A 16,700-nucleotide genomic window follows, 5' to 3' on the forward strand; every position below is an offset into this window, starting at 1 on the left:
TCTAGTAGTTTTCTGGTAGCATCTATAGGATTCTCTATATATAGTATCATGTAATCTACAAACAGTGACAGCTTTACTTCTTTTCCAATTTAGATTCTTCTTTTCTGATTTGGATAACTTTTATTCTTCACTTTCAACTTTGATTCCTTTTATTTCTTTTTCTTCTCTGCTGTGGCTAAAACTTCCAAAACTATGTTGAATAATAGTGGGGACAGTGGACAACCTTGTCTTGTTCCTGATCTTAGTGAAAATATTTTCAGTTTTTTCACCATTGAGAATGATGTTGGCTATGGGTTTGTCATATATGGCCTTTATTATGTTGAGGTTCCCTCTATGCCTACTCTAGAGGGTTTTGATCATAAATGGGTGTTGAATTTTGTCAAAAGTTTTTCTGTATCTATTGAGATGATCATATGGTTTTTCTCCTTCAATTTGTTAAAATAGTGTATCCCATTGATTGATTTGCATATATTGAAGAATATTTGCATTCGTGGGATGACCCCACCTGATCATGGTGTATGATCCTTTTAATGTGCTGCTGGATTCTGTTTGCTGGTATTTTGTTGAGCATTTTTGCATCTATGTTCATCAGTGATATTGGCCTGTAGTTTTCTTTCTTTGTGACATCTTTGGTTTTGGGATCAGGGTGATGGTGGCCTCGTAGAATGAGTTTGGGAGTGTTCCTCCCTCTGCTACATTTTGGAAGAGTTTGAGAAGGATAGGTGTTAGCTCTTCTCCAAATGTTTGATAGAATTTACCTGTGAAGCCATCTGGTCCTGGACTTCTGTTTGTCGGAAGATTTTTAATTCCAATCTCTATTTCAGTGCTTGTGATTGGTCTGTTTTGTTTATATTTTCTATTTCTTCCTGGTTCAGTCTTGGAAGGTTGTGCTTTTCAAGGAATGTGTCCATTTCTTCCAGGTTGTTCATTTTTTTGGCATATAGCTGCTTGTAGTAATCTCTCATGATCCTTTGTATTTCTGCAGTGTCACTTGTTACCTCCTTTTTCATTTCTATTTCTATTGATTTGAGTCTTCTCCCTTTTTCTCTTGATCAGTCTGGCTAAAGGTTTATCAATTTTGTTTATCTTCTGAAAGAACCAGCTTTTAGTTTTTGACCGCTGCTATCATTTCCTTCATTTCTTTTTCATTTATTTCTGATCTCATCTTTATGATTTCTTTCCTTTTGCTAACTTTGGGGGGGTTTTGTTCTTCTTTCTCTAATTGCTTTAGGTGAAAGGTTAGGTTGTTTACTTGAGATGTTTCTTCTTTCTTGAGGTAGGATTGTATTGTTATCAACTTCCCTCTTAGAACTGCTTCTGCTACATCCTATAGGTTCTGGGTCGTCATGTTTCCGTCGTTATTTATTTCTAGGTATTTTTTTTATTTCCTCTTGGATTTCTTCAGTGATCTTTTGGTTATTTAGTAGTGTATTCTTTAGCCTCCATGTGTTTGTATTTGTTGCAGTTTTTTTTCCTGTAATTGATATCTAGTCTCATAGCACTGTGGTCAGAAAAGATACTTGATACGATTTCAATTTTCTTAAATTTACCAAGGGTTGATTTGTGGCCCATGATATGATCTATCCTGGAGAATGTTCCATGAACCCTTGAGAAGAAAGTGTATTCTGTTGTTTTTGGATGGAATGTCCTGTAAATATTAATTAAGTCCATGTTGTTTAATGTATCATTTAAAGCTTGTGTTTCCTTATTTATTTTCAGTTTTGAAGATCTGTCCTTTGGTGAAAGTGGGGTATTAATGTTCCCTACTATGATTGTGTTACTGTCGATTTCCCCTTTTATGGCTGTTAGGATTTGCCTTATGTTTTGAGTGATCTTATGTTGGGCGCATAAATATATACAATTGTTATATCTTCTTCTTGGATTGATCCTTTGATCATTATGTAGTGTCCTTCTTTGTCTCTTTTAATAGTCTTTATTTTAAAGTCTATTTTGTCTGATATGAGAATTTCTACTCAAGCTTTCTTTTGATTTCCATTTGCATGGAATATCTTTTTCCATCCTGTTACTTTTGGTCTGTATGTGTCCCTAGGTCTGAAGTGGGTCTCTTGTAGACAGCATATATACGGGTCTTGTTTTTGTATCCATTCAGCCAGTCTCTGTCTTTTGGTTGGAGCATCTAATCCATTTACATTTAAGGTAATTATCAATATGTATGTTCCTGTTACCATTTTCTTAATTGTTTGGGGTTTGTTATTGCAGGTCTTTTCCTTCTCTTGTGTTTCCTGCCTACAGAAGTTCCTTTAGCATTTGCTGTAAAGCTGGTTTGGTGGTGCTGAATTCTCTTAGTTTTTGCTTGTCTGTAAAGGTTTTAATTTCTCCATCGAATCTGAATGAAATCCTTGCTGGGTAGAATAATCTTGGTTGTAGGTTTTTCCCTTTCATCACTTTCAATATGTTCTGCCACTCCCTTCTGGCTTGCAGAGTTTCTGCTGAAAGATCAGCTGTTAACCTTATGGGGATTCCCTTGTATGTTTTTTGTTCCTTTTCCCTTGCCACTTTTAATATTTTGTCTTTGTATTTAACTTTTGATAGCTTGATTTATATGTGTCTTGGCATGTTTCTTGTTGGATTTATCCTGTATGGGACTCTCTGCGCTTCCTGGACTTGACCATTTCCTTTCCCATATTAGGGAAGTTTTCAACTATAATGTCTTCAAATATTTGTTCAGTCCCTTTCTTTTTCTCTTATTCTGGGACCCCTATAATTTGAATGTTGGTCCATTTAATGTTGTCCCAGAGTTCTCTGAGACTGTCCCAATTCTTTCCATTCGTTTTTCTTTATTCTGCTTCGCAGTAGTTATTTCCACTCTTTCATCTTCCAGGTTACTTATCCGTTCTTCTGACTCAGTTATTCTGCTACTTATTCCTTCTAGAGAATTTTTAATTTCATTTATTGTGTTGTTCATCATTGTTTGTTTGTCTTTAGTTCTTCTAGGTCCTTGTTAAACGTTTCTTGTATTTTTTCCATTCCATTTCCAAGATTTTGGATCATCTCTACTATCATTACTCTGAAATCTTTTTCAGGTAGACTGCCTATTTCCTCTTCATTTGTTTGGTCTGGTGGGTTTTTACCTTTCTCTTTCAACTGCTGTGTATTTCTCTGTCTTCTCATTTTGCTTAACTTACTCTGTTTGGGGTCTCCTTTTCTCAGGCTGCAGGCTCGTAGTTCTTTTTCTTTTTGGTGTCTGCCCCCAGTGGGTAAGGTTGTTTCAGTGGGTTGTGTAGGCTTCCTGGTGCAGGGGACTGGTGCCTGTGTTCTGGTGGATGAGGCTGGATCTTGTCTTTTTGGTGGGCAGGACCATGTCCAGTGGTGTGTTCTGGGGTGTCTGTGAACTTATTATGGTTTTAGGCAGCCTCTCTGCTAATGGGTGGGGTTGTGTTCCTGTCTTGCTACTTGTTTGGCATAGGGTGTCCAGCACTGCAGCTTGCTGGTCATTGAGTGGAGCTGGGTCTTAGCATTAGGATGGAGATCTCTGGGTGAAGTTTGGCCCTCTGATATTACACGGGGCAGGAGGTCTCTGGTGGACCAATGTCCTGAACTCGGCTCTCCCACCTCAGAGGCTCAGGCCTGACACCTGGCCAGAGCACCAAGACCTTATCAGCCACACAGCTCAGAATAAAAGGGAGAAAAGAAAGAAAGTAAAAAAATAAAAAATAAATAAATAAAAATAAAATAAAGTTATTAAAATAAAAAATATATATATTATTAAAAACTTTAAAAAGTAAAAACAAAGAAAGAAGACAGAAACCAAACCACAAAAGAAATTCACCAATCATAACAAGCGCTAAAAACTATACTAAAAAAAGAAATGGACAGACAGAACGGTAGGACAAATGGTAAAAGCAAACCTATACTGACAAAAATCACACAAAGAAGCATACAGATACACACTCACAGAATGAGAAAAAGGAAAAAAATATATATATATATTTATAAAAACAAAAACGGGAAGAGAGCAACCAAATCAATAAACAAATCTACCAATGATAATAATCTCTGAATAGTAAATTAAGATAAACATAAAACTAGAAACAAATTAGATGCAGAAAGCAAACCCCAAGTCTACAGTTGCTCCCAAAGTCTACCACCTCAGTTTTGGGATGATTCGTTGTCTATTCAGGTATTCCACAGATGCAGGGTACATCAGGTTCATTGTGGAGATTTAATCCGCTGCTCCTGAGGCTGCTGGGAGAAATTTCCCTTTGCCATCTTTGTTCACAGAGCTCCTGGGGTTCAGCTTTGGATTTGGCCCCATCTCTTTGTGTAGGTTGCCCTCTGGCATCTGTTCTTCACCCAGACAGGACGGGTTTAAAGGAGCGGCTGATTAGTGGGCTGTGGCTCACTCAGGCCTGGCGGGGGAGGGGTACGGAATGCGGAGCCAGCCTGTGGCAGCAGAGGCTGGCGTGATGTTGCAACAGCCTGAGTTGCACCGTGTGTTCTCCCGGGGATGTTGTCCCTGGATCATGGGACCCTGGCAGTGGCGGGCTGCACAGGCTCCTGGGAGGGGAGGTGTGGATAGTGACCTGTGCTTGCACACAGGCTTCTTGGTGGCTGCAGCAGCAGGCTTAGCATTTCATGCCCGTCTCTGGTGTCCATGCTGGTAGCTGCGGCTTGCGCCCATCTCTGGAGCTCATTTAGGAGGTGCTCTGAATCCCCTCTCCTCGCACACCCTGAAACAATGGTCTCTTGCCTCCTAGGCAGGTCCAGACATTTTCCCGGACTCCCTCCCAGCTAGATGTAGAGCACTAGCCCCCTTCAGGCTGTGTTCACGCAGCCAACCCCAGTCCTCTCCCTGGGATCCGACCTCTGAAGCCCGAGCCTCAGCTCCCAGCCCCCACCCACCCCGGCAGGTGAGCAGACAATCCTCTCAGGCTGGTGAGTGCTGGTCGGCACCGATCCTCTGTGCGGGAATCTCTCCCCTTTGCCCTCTGCACCCCTGTTGCTGTGCTCTCCTCCGTGGCTCTGAAGCTTCCCCCACGGCCACCCCTCGTCTCCACCAGTGAAGGGACTTCCTAGTGTGTGGAAACTTTTCCTCCTTCACAGCTCCCTCCCAGAGGTGCAGGTCGCGTCCCTATTCTTTTGTCCTTGTTTTTTGTTTTTTTCTTTTGCCCTACCCAAGTACGTCAGGAGTTTATTGCCTTTTGGGAAGTCTGAGGTCTTCTGCCAGCGTTCAGTAGGTGTTCTGTAGGAGCTGTTCCACATGTAGATGTATTTCTGATGTATTTGTGGGAAGGAAGGTGATTTCCATGTCTTACTCCTCCACCATCTTGAAGCCCAGCCCGAGCATGATGATTTTAAAGTCACTGAAAGGGAAGTTTCTAGGCAGAGCCTGGATGACCATCTGTCAGGTGGATTCCTGCATTGGATGAGGGCAGGGTAGGTGGGAAATGGACTTGGTGACCTTTCTCAGAGCTGCCATCAACTATTACATGATACAGCACAGTCACTGAAACTTAGGTATGTATCGAATTTTCAAGAAACACAACATGATCCTATGGACAATTATGTTAGGGATGTAAATAGACTAGAAATGAATGCACCGCATTTAATTTTTAATTTATCTCAGGCAAATAATTTACTGATTCTAATATTGCAAAATGGTTTGGAATTACACCAAACATAACACAGCTGATAATCTCCAGAAGTTGACATTTTAAGATATCAGGACATACAAATCACATTATGCTAAACGTGCAATAAATTTACCACTACCCATATGGACGATGACATAGCAGTTGTATGTATAAAGTAAAATAACAAATACGGTTCAAATTATTTTCTTTTGGGTTTGAAGTAGATGGTGAGATTTCATGGAGCTCATTTATTGATAATAAGTGCTACCCTAAGCACTTTACATCTGTGCTCTATTTTACTCCTCACAACGCTAGGAGGTCCTGAGGCTAACAGGGATGGGGCAACTTGCTCAAGGTCACTGAGCTAACATGTAGCAGGCAAAGACTTGAACCTGCCCCAAAGGCTCTCTGATCTGGTGCCCCTCACCTAACCCTAAGCACTGTGCTTCCATTTCCCTCCCGTGTTTCCTTACTTGCAGGCAACACTGAAACTTCTGTTGCTGGAGTTTATACTGGTAAATGCAGGAGGAGGTTCTCTGAAGCCTGCCTAGCAGACTAAGGCAAAGTAATTTGAGTTTTTAAATGTGAATTGAACAAATCTGGCAGGGCTCTGTGAAGAGTGGTATATGTACGTTGCTACCGTTGTAAATGGGTTCGGTATTTCCGAAAGCTATCTGATAACTTGGAATAAGAGCTATAAACTTTTCTTGCCCTTTGACGCAGTAATTTCCTTCTCTAGAATATAACCCAAGGAAATAACACAAAAGAAAAAGGTGACTTGTTCAAGATGTTCATTCAGGGGCTATTTGTGTTAGTGAAAAACTGGAAACAACCAGAATTTCCAGTAATAGGACAATGACTGTGCAAGCTCGACAACATAGAAAAAGAAGAAAACTTTATAATCTCTAAAAATGGCAAATGTAGACTACATTCACATGTGGACACATATGTAAGAAATTACTTTAAAAAGTAGAATACAAATTGGTATAAGCATAATCTTGTACAATCAAGTAAAACAGTATGTGCATAAACAATCACACAAGAGAACTGTGAATTTATAAAGAAGTATATCCCTCACTTCGCTGCTGAAACTCCAACAGTGAAACTGGCATATACATTGTGTTTAATAAAAACTTAGAGACTGGGTTTCCCTGGTGGTGCAGTGGTTGAGAGTCCACCTGCCGATGCAGGGGACACGGGTTCGTGCCCTGGTCCAGGAGGATCCCACATGCCGCGGAGTGGCTGGGCCCGTGAGCCATGGCCGCTGAGCCTGTGCGTCCAGGGCCTGTGCTCCGCAACGGGAGAGGCCACAACAGTGAAAGGCCCACGTACCGCAAAAAAAATAAATATATAAAAAACTTAGAGACTTAAATTATACAAAGGTAATTTCTTAACTGAGACCTGCCTGTATCTTACACATATTAACGTTGTATCAGTAAAAGCTAATCTTTTATGAGCACTTACTAAGTGCTAGGTGCTTTTCCAAGTTCTTTCCTTGTATTTTCTCATTTAACCCCCTATAGCCTTAGGAGATACGTATTATTATTATTATTATCTCTCTCCTAAAAGGAGGAAATGGGAGCATAGAGAAGCTAAGTAACTTGCCCAGGGTTACACAGGCTGTGGCTGAGATGGAACTTCAACCCAGGTAGACTCACTATCTGGACTGTATGCACCCATTATGCCACAATGTTTTCTCTTATTTGAAAAAAAGTTTCTAGATCTTGTTCTTTCCCATTAATCATTTCTAGATTTTGTTTTCTGCTTTTCTTCTTCACCACTCTTGTTTGGTTTACAATATATAGAATTCATGCACAAAAGAGCCAGATACAAAATTTGAGATAAAAATATTCTCCATCCAGTGTCACCTGCAAGAACACAACCTACCTGACCTAAGTGGTAAGGTTTTTTTTCCAAGAAGTGAGACTAAAGTAGGGTTTTTTAATCAGGTGAGGAAATCGTAGAGCTTGGAAAATAAAATGTTACTGTGGGTACATGGGATAATTGCAGAGGAGAAAAAATATAACATTTGAGCAAGGAAATACTCAAATGAAGTTAAACCTAAGAAATAAATTGGCTGGGGATAAGTGACAAATATAGAATAACATTTTGAAACTCTTTGGGAAAATGATAGTTTAAAAAAAAAGTTTATGTTTACATTTGCCTAGTTTCTTATATTTTACAAAGTTTTTGTTAATGATTACTGAATTCTCATACTGTAGAATGGTAGACAGTCTAGTCAACAGAAGAGGAAACAAAGTCAGAGGTTAAGTGGCTCACCCAGAGCAGGCTGCTTGTCTCTAGCCGAGCTGGAGCTCAGTCCCAGCTCTCGTACTCAGGAGAGCTAAGCATTGATGCTGTTCAAGACAGGGACAAAGCTCTGTGCATACCTTCCCTTTAAACCGTCCAGAGCTCATGAAGCCCTACATCGTAAGTATAAATCCAATGAGAAAAGTCCAGAAAACAAATCTAACATAAATGGAATCACAGATGAAAATTAAATATATAATGGGATCCTCTTAAATGAAAGAGACAGAGTGAAGGCAGGACTAATATCTGTGTATAAACTCAATGGTTTGGGAGATGTGGGCATGTGGCTGTTATGTTTAGAAAGAAAAAGCTCAAATCCTTCTATCTAAGTCCTTATAAGAGGCACATAATTATAGGACTCTGTCATCTTCGGTACAAAATGCACAAAATAAAATTTTTGTTCTATCTGTACATCCCATGGGAACATTTGCATAGTGAATGAGGTAGACTATATTTTATATGTTCCTAAACAGCCTCACCTTCTCACCTGGCTCTGTCTTAGGGAAGCCTACACTTTCTTCAGAGATCAGATCAAAGCCTCTTCAGATTCTTCAAGTAAGACTCATCCTCCCTTTCCTAGGCCATCACAGCATGTCCTAGAACATCTTACTGCTGACCTTGCCTTCCTCCTTGTGCATTCTTGCATGGCATAGCACATCTGGGATTTATCTTTGTCTCTTATGGCCCCAACACAAGTGTCTTGAACACTGTAGTTGATTAATGAATTGGTAAGACCTTGCCTGAGGTCCTATCATGCTCTAAGAGTTTATAAACATTTTCTGGGATCTGGGTTGCTCAAATTTGACTACAGAAATGACCTCAATAAAGGACTCACTTCACACTTAAAAAATCTTGTCTCCTTATAATCATATTTTATGTTGACCTTTTATACCAGAACATTTGCATTAATTTAATGCATTAGTAATCAGCACTGGCAAATAGCAACCTCATAGCCAGAAGGTTGAATTATAAAGTGTCTTTTATAATCAAGTAAGAGTATGGCAGTCATCAAACTTAAACAAACTAACTTGAGATTTGCTTTTACCACAAATCTTATAAATATTCCACCAGATTCTATTCAATAAGAAGGTAAGAGATTCAAAGCCACAACTTAAGCTCTTTGAAGGTCTCTCTTTAAAATGAGCTGGTGAATAAAATGCTGGTGAGAGAACTCAAAATTTCAGAGCAAAAAGTACATCACTCTATCAAGGCCAACTGCTCTTCATGGACACAAATAATGTTCTTTTTATTAGCAATTTGGAGTAACAATTAAAAACATTCATTTTATTGAGATTTTTATTTAAACACTGAGAAAACAGTTCTTCACAGTAATTATGAAACTATAAGAGAAAATGCTGAGCTTCTGAAACACAGTAATCATCCTAACTCCCCTATCTTTCCCTGGGCCATGTGTGGTAGTGCTGTGATCCTCAATTAAAAAGCTTATTTATAAGGAAGATAAAGACTAGGGAATAACAAGAATACTACTAGTGCTTGCAATGAAAAGTAAGCTAAGAAGAAGATGAAGTAATTATTTTCAATTACACCACATTCTACAAAATAGCAAAGAACTCCCATTACATTTCGTGTAATATGAGAAAAAGCTCTTTGATCCATGAATGGGCTAATCCAACAGCTATTCACCTAATTCCTGTCCTTTTCAGGGAGAATAGCAATCAGTGATCAAGAAGGAAAGTACAAGTCAGAAAAAGCATGAAATCTTACTTTTTCATCATCTTCAGTAAATGGAGCTCCTTCAGGAATCTTATTTATCGCTTGGGCCACACCAATAATCTCACCATCACTGCTTCGGATAGGCATGCACAGTAATGATTTTGTCTTGTATCCAGTTAGCTTGTCAATTTCATCATTGAATCTTCGATCCTAAAAGTAAGACAGAGAGGGCATCATTAACTGCATTTGCATTGTTGTCAGGGAGAAAGAGAGAGAATGTTTCTGTGTGTGATACCTTATCACTGGGAACTTCACCCCACGGATTTTTAATAACAAGAACAGATTTGATTTCATGTTGAATTCACCAAAGGAATATAAATGAAAATAAATCACCACCATAGTTTTTAACCATGGTAAAGGAAGAGAGAAACTTTAAACCCCACTACAACAATATATCAAAATTGGGGAAGGGGCAAATGTTTTTAATAGAACTTCACACTGTGCTATTTATTAAAATATGTTATTTCACATAGACAACTAGCTATGAAGTATCATGTAAGAAATATATATTAAGCATTATGAAAAAGTATGCAGAAAAAGCAATATGTTTCCTTGGTCAAAATGATCCTATGAAAAAAACAGAACTTATGAGCCCATACTGATACTTTTTAAATATTTTTTAAATGTTTTTAATGTGGTGGGTAGAGAGGAGGTAAAAGGCTTCTTTACAGAATGTCAGCTAAAAAATGTAGAAGGACTGATAAAATTATATAATATCTATTTTGCAACTACAGACACAATAATGGATACAAGCAAGGATCATCAATAGATGCCAATACCATTGGATGAAAAACTGTTATTAAACAGGGTATTCACTTAGTCTCAAAGTGCCTCATTAAATTCAAAGAGAAAAAGATGTCTTTACCATTATCTGGTGGACATATTAAACAAGTAATCAAACTTAGCATCACCATTAATGAGACAAAACAGCACCATGTGTGCCGCCTGATGTGATGCAATAAGGACACAGCATCATCAAGAATGTGGAATGTTCTTGTCAAAGAGCTGAATCTGGTCATTCAGGAAAAGAAAGTTAAGAAAAACGCAGATTATTGCTCATTCTATCAGAAGCCTGGGGCTTCCCTGGTGGCGCAGTGGTTGAGAGTCCGCCTGCCGATGCAGGGGATGCGGGTTCGTGCCCCAGTCCGGGAAGATCCCACATGCCGCGGAGCAGCTGGGCCCGTGAGCCGTGTCCGCTGAGCCTGCGCGTCTGGAGCCTGTGCTCCGCAGCGGGAGAGGCCGCAACAGTGAGAGGCCCACGTACCGCAAAAAAAAAAAAAAAGAAGAAGCCTGACCTGCACTTTTCAAAAATGTCAATATCAGGAGAGATGAAATAAATTAAAAATAAAGATAAAGCCATGGGAGCTGTGCTGGCTTAAAGAAGACTGAAGAGACCTGAAACCTAAATGAAATGTGAGATCCTTCATTGAAAATTGTTATGCAATTTGGGAGGAAAACAATTAGAGAAAGTTGAACAAGGACTTTATATTAGATAATATCATTGTATCAATATAAATTTTCTTGGGTGTGATAGTGGTATTGTAATTATGTAGGAGAATGTTATTTTTAGGATATACATGCTAGAGTATGTTGAGGTGAAATGTCATACTACCTTCAACTTACTTTCACATGGGAAGAAAGAGAAAGAAAGAAAAGGAAGGAAGGAAGGAAGGAAAGAAGGAAGGAAGGGAGGAAGAAAGAAAGAAAGAGAGCGACTTCCCTGGTGGTCCAGTAGTTAAGGCTCCGTGCTTCCGCTGCAGGGGGCACGGTTTTGATCCCTGGTTGGGGAACTAAGATACCACATGCCGAGTGGGCCAAAAAAAAAAAAAGGAAGAAAGGAAAGGAAGGGAAGGGAAGGGAGAAAAAAGAAGGAAGAAAGGAGAGTGAGAGAGAAAAGACTGGCTCCTAAAAGGGTAATAGGGACTAAAAACATTCCAAGGAAGAAGATAAACTGGATCCAGGCTCACTGCTTCAAGCCAGGGGCTGAAGTGAGGCTTCTCCCAATGCTCTTGATATTTCCTTGTTAAAAGAGGCTTAAAAATCAAAAACAAAGCACTGCTGTCGACCACCATCGAGAGCTATGAATTTTATCTGACTGAGGGCCTAGGAAGGCTGGCTGTAGACAAGGTGATGACTTCAAGACCAAACAGTGCTGGGCTTCTATGACCTCTGTGATATTGCCAATATCAAAAGACTTCTGTGATACCCCTGATATCAAAAGAACAGGAACCCTCTTTGTAATAAGGCCTGATTCTGGTCTGGGGCCTATGGAGGCCATTCTAAACCCTTAGTTAGGGAGAGGGGAGCCCTCAGGAGAGAGGGGAATCAAAACCCAGACAAAACCAAATCTCCTGCTCAAAATGAGCCTGCAACTAAACTTTCAGAAAAACACTAATTTGTATTACTTTTTTTTTCATTCACTGAGGAACCATTATGTGTCAGGCTGTGAGCTAGGAGATACAGCAGGAAACAAAAGAGGCATCATCCCTGCCTTCAATGAACTTGAAATTTAGTAGGTGAGGCAGATGACATATAAATGTATAATCATATATTGTGCTAAGTGATACTAAGGAAAAGACAAGGTGCCATGAGAGAGACTCAAAAGAAGGAACCTATTTTTATGGGGATCAAGGAAGTTTTCTCCGAAGACAGGACAAGTAAGCTGTGACTTGAGTCACGAGTAATAAGTTGACAGTCAAATAATGGTGGAAAAAACTTTCCAGGAACCTGGAACAATGCACACGTGAAGGTCCTGAAGCAAGAAAAAGCTTAGTAATTTCCAAAAACTCAAAAATCAAAGGCAAGAGCACAGGAAGCCAAAGGGAAAATGGAAGAGGAAGGCAGGGGCCAGATGGTACCAAGTCTTACAGGACAAGACAGGAGTTATATTATTCCTAAATGCAATGGAAAATCACTGAAGATCTTGAAGCAGAAGGATGCTATGATTCATTATGCAGCACTTAGCATTCTCTGAAATCATCATCTTAGTTTATTTGTTCTCCCACCACTGGTATATAATATCTGAGAGAGCAAAGCTTTTATTTCTCATTTACTACTTCATACTGGCTTACCAGAGGTGTTCCACAACACATTTCCTGAGTAATAGGTGTTTTTTTTTAAAGACTGTGTTGTAATTATGCAAAATATTAGAAAGTTGAAAAGGCCCTAAGGCCCCACATTTTACTCCATGGCATATATTTAGAGATACTATTGTACATGTACAGAAGAGAGATGCACAAATGTTTACTGCAACATCAACTATGAAAAGAAAAAAACTGGAAATCATTTGAATATTGGTCAATAGAAAGATAAACAAATTATGATGTCTTGTTTTGACACTATACAACAATTTAAAGGAATAAGCTAAAGCTACTTGTATTAACATGAACAAACGTCAAAAACATGTTAAATGAAACAAGCTGCAATCTGATACCATCTATATAATACCACCAAAATTTAAAAACAATACTAAATATTATGTATGGATTCATACATGTAGCAACAGTATAACGCATGCATGGGAATAATAAAGTCTAAATCAATCTAAGTGGTTACCGCCAGGGAGGAAACAGCATGAGGGAGAGGTAGAGGGAGGCTTCAACTCTAACACCACAATTTTCCTTCTTTAAAAAAAAACTGTGAAGCAAATGTAGTACAGTGCTAAAATTCTATAAACTTTGATGGTCTTTTCTTGTCTAAAGGTTTGAAATATTTTATAATAAAAAGTTTAAGACCAATTTTTAAAAGTTAAGAACTTTGTGGAAGATGATATAGGGTTGGAATAGGAGAAACCAGTAAGGAAATTTCAGTGGTCCAGATTAGGCAAGAAGATGGTCTGGGTTAAAAGAAAAGCAATGGAGCTAAGAAAAAACAGATGGATATGTTGAGTCTACAGTACTTCCTAATGAATTGGTTGGTGATGGGGGTCTAGAGAAAGAAGAATGAATCTCAGGTTTTAATTTGAGAAACTAGATGGAAGTACCATCTACTGGAATGGGGAAGTTTGAGATGAAGGTGAAAGTCTACATATAAAGAAAGTCAAGAAGGTTGATAAATCAGTGAGGTACATCCTGCAACCTAAAATCAGTGGTTCTCCACCCTGGCTGCATGTGAGAATTACCTGAGAAGGTTTTCAAAATACCAGTGCCTGGGCTTCACCCTATCCCAAATTGAATCAATCAATATGAAGCATTGGTTTTTAATTGGTTTTAAATGCTCATAGCTGATTCTCACATGAGAACAATTGTCCAAAATGATAAAGGGCTTAGTCACTAGTAAGATCAATAAAGTTCACTGATAAGAAAAGCCTTAAAATGAGAAGGAACAAAGAGAGTGGCATGTATTCTAGTGGTTACATATCATTGGTGTGGACCATGTGAGATACCTTGAAAATCCACTCTGGAATAGGCAAGCCTTTCTGCTCTTACCTTTGTGATAGTCTGTATCTCTGGAGAAGGGCATCATCCACCAAAGTCCAACTCTGAGTAAATCAACCACCAAGACTGTGGGGTAGTCATTGCCAAAATATCCAAAGCCACATGACAACAATAGACACAGGGGTGCTTCATCATGACCAGGGGGAACAAAAATATAGTAAACCCTCCTCACCATCTCTCCAACTCTCTACACTCACCTGATAAACTTGTAACTTGAGGAGAAAAAGATAATTATGTTGATATATGTGGTAAGTGTTAATCTTCCAATTTAAAAGCTGGGAAGATACATTTATTTCATTAAGTCTTAATGGTTTTTTAAAAATAATGCATCATAAAACATACTTTGTCCATGTCTTCATTACACTATTTATGGGATTATTCTCACAAATTAACTCAAAACTTGATATAATCCATCTAATGAGAGGTCAGAAGAGCTGATACAATTGCATACTTTCCAATTATATTAATCTCTAGATTAATTTTCCAATTTAAGAAAATGAAGAAAGCTGAGCCCCAAATCGAGGTATAAATTAATCACAGGAGATGAAGAAAACTAAGGAAATAATTAGATAAAGGAACATATTACTCTGATGTTACAGAGAGCGGGAAAGTTTAAAAATGGAAGATAGCAAAAAATAGATTTTGCTAGCCAAGCAATGACCACAAATGAGTATATTAGTAAAGGAAACACAGGGCATTGTGGAACACAGTCTGAGGGAGGGGGGCGGCGGGGGGGGAATCTCCCAAGGAAAGTAAAAATTTTAAGCTGACAGCGAAAGGATTGGTTTCCCAGGAAGAGGGAATAGTATTCAAAATTCAGAGGCAATAGGAAGCTGATGAATTTGAGGAACTGAAAAAAGTTGAAGATGGTTCTCAAGGGAAGAGTCAGAGATGGAACAAAAAAGACCAGCTGGAAGCTGAAAAAGGGGTGCTTAGCGATCAGGTTTTGAATTGTAAATTTACCACAGAGGAAGAGGGAGTCACTAGAGGGTTTTAAGAAGGTAGGTGGGAGTAATATGGATGATTCTTCATTTTAGAAAAGAGTTATTATGGCTTACATGTAAAGAATGAAAGGGAGGCAAGAAGTCTAGGTGAGAGAAAAACCATCTCTGGACTGGGATGGTGGCTATTGGTGGTAGGGGTGATGGGAAAGGACTGAGTTGAAAGATATTTAGGAGGGAGAATCAATAGGACTTGCTGATTAATTTGATGTAAGGTTGCTAATGCTAGAGAAGTAAAAAATAGCTGCATATAGCCAGTGCTGGTACCTGGGTGAGTGGTAGATTCCCTGAGTGAGGAACACAGGGAGGGGACAGCTTCTGATGGGGAAATAGGAGTTCCCTTGTGGATGTTTTGAGGTTTAGTTTAACTATGGGCCATCCACACAGTGGTACTGCCCCCAAAGTAGTTTGAGATATAGGTAGGTAGGTAGGTAGGTAGATAGACAGATAGATAGATGTTTTAATTTCAGGAAAAGGAAGGCAAAGAAGAGACTAATTAGATAAGAATGAGGGATTCTGCTCAATAACTTCACTTGAGGTCTTCACCACACTCACCAGCAAAGCTTCACAGAAGGCCAGGTACAGAGGAGACAGGAGCAATGAGAAGGTAGAAACATTGGGCCTATTTACTGCTGGAGATGGAAACTTGAGTAGGAAACTAACAAAAGCCTCTAGGTCTATAATGAAATATCACATGGAGAATGGTGTCCAATTTTTATTCATCTCCCTTAGGACAAAAAAATAAGAAATGATCTACAACAGGAGAGATTTCTAATAAATTAAAGTAAGGGCTTCTTTAATAAGGTTATTAAAATCTGGAATGAGTTTCTTATGAATGTGGCAGACTCTTTTTTGCTTCGAGTATTTTTATGTCATAATATTTTTTGTATCACAGATACTTTAAGTATAACTGTTCTTGAGAAGTGCAGGGATCTTCTCAGTGCTTTTGTGTAGACCTACTTTTTGCATGTGACACTCAGCTATGATTTTTAATTTTTTTTTTTTTTTTTTTTTTTTTTTTTGCGGTACGCAGGCCTCTCACTGTTGTGGCCTCTCCCATTGCGGAGCACAGGCTCCGGACGCACAGGCCCAGCAGCCATGGCTCACGGGCCCAGCCGCTCCGCGGCATGTGGGATATTCCCGGACCGGGGCACAAACCCGTGTCCCCTGCATCGGCAGGCGGACTCTCAACCACTGCGCCACCAGGGAAGCCCCCTGATTTTTAATATTTAAAAAGATAAAGTCCTAAGGCCAAAAGCAGTTTTGACTTTTTAGCAATGGAACTGACCTGTGCCCGCTACAGAGAAAACAGTAAGTGCACGTACTTCTGACCCAGGACCTTGCAAGTGCAGCCTCCTCTGCACATTCCTGAGTTGAACATGATGTCACAGAACACACCCAGAAAGTGGGTCCCACCAGCAAAGTCCACTAAGGCTGTAGAAAGAACCAACTTCTGAAGTCTGAGCTTGCAGGTCCTTGAAAAAAGAGCTATGTTCACTACACTCGAGAATCCCAGCCAGCCCTAGGGAGACATATTTTTGAGGCACATAAGAAGCCTCAAAGCAAAAGGGAACCTATCCTTTCTTCTTTTCACTTTCTCAGAGAAGCCACTCAAGGCTCCCTAA

General features: G+C 39.4%; 1 protein-coding gene across 1 annotated transcript in view; it reads right to left on the reverse strand.

The window, feature by feature from the left end:
* The window catches only part of PDE11A (phosphodiesterase 11A), a 440,483-nt gene that overhangs the window by 370,367 nt on the left and 53,416 nt on the right, over positions 1–16,700 (reverse strand). The window contains exon 2 of the mRNA XM_060106356.1: positions 9,630–9,788. Coding sequence (XP_059962339.1) covers positions 9,630–9,788 — 159 coding nt within the window. The remainder of the gene's footprint in view (positions 1–9,629; positions 9,789–16,700) is intronic.

This window comes from Mesoplodon densirostris, chromosome 8 (genome assembly GCF_025265405.1).
Source record: "Mesoplodon densirostris isolate mMesDen1 chromosome 8, mMesDen1 primary haplotype, whole genome shotgun sequence".
In the NCBI taxonomy this organism is placed as follows: Eukaryota; Metazoa; Chordata; class Mammalia; order Artiodactyla; family Ziphiidae; genus Mesoplodon; species Mesoplodon densirostris.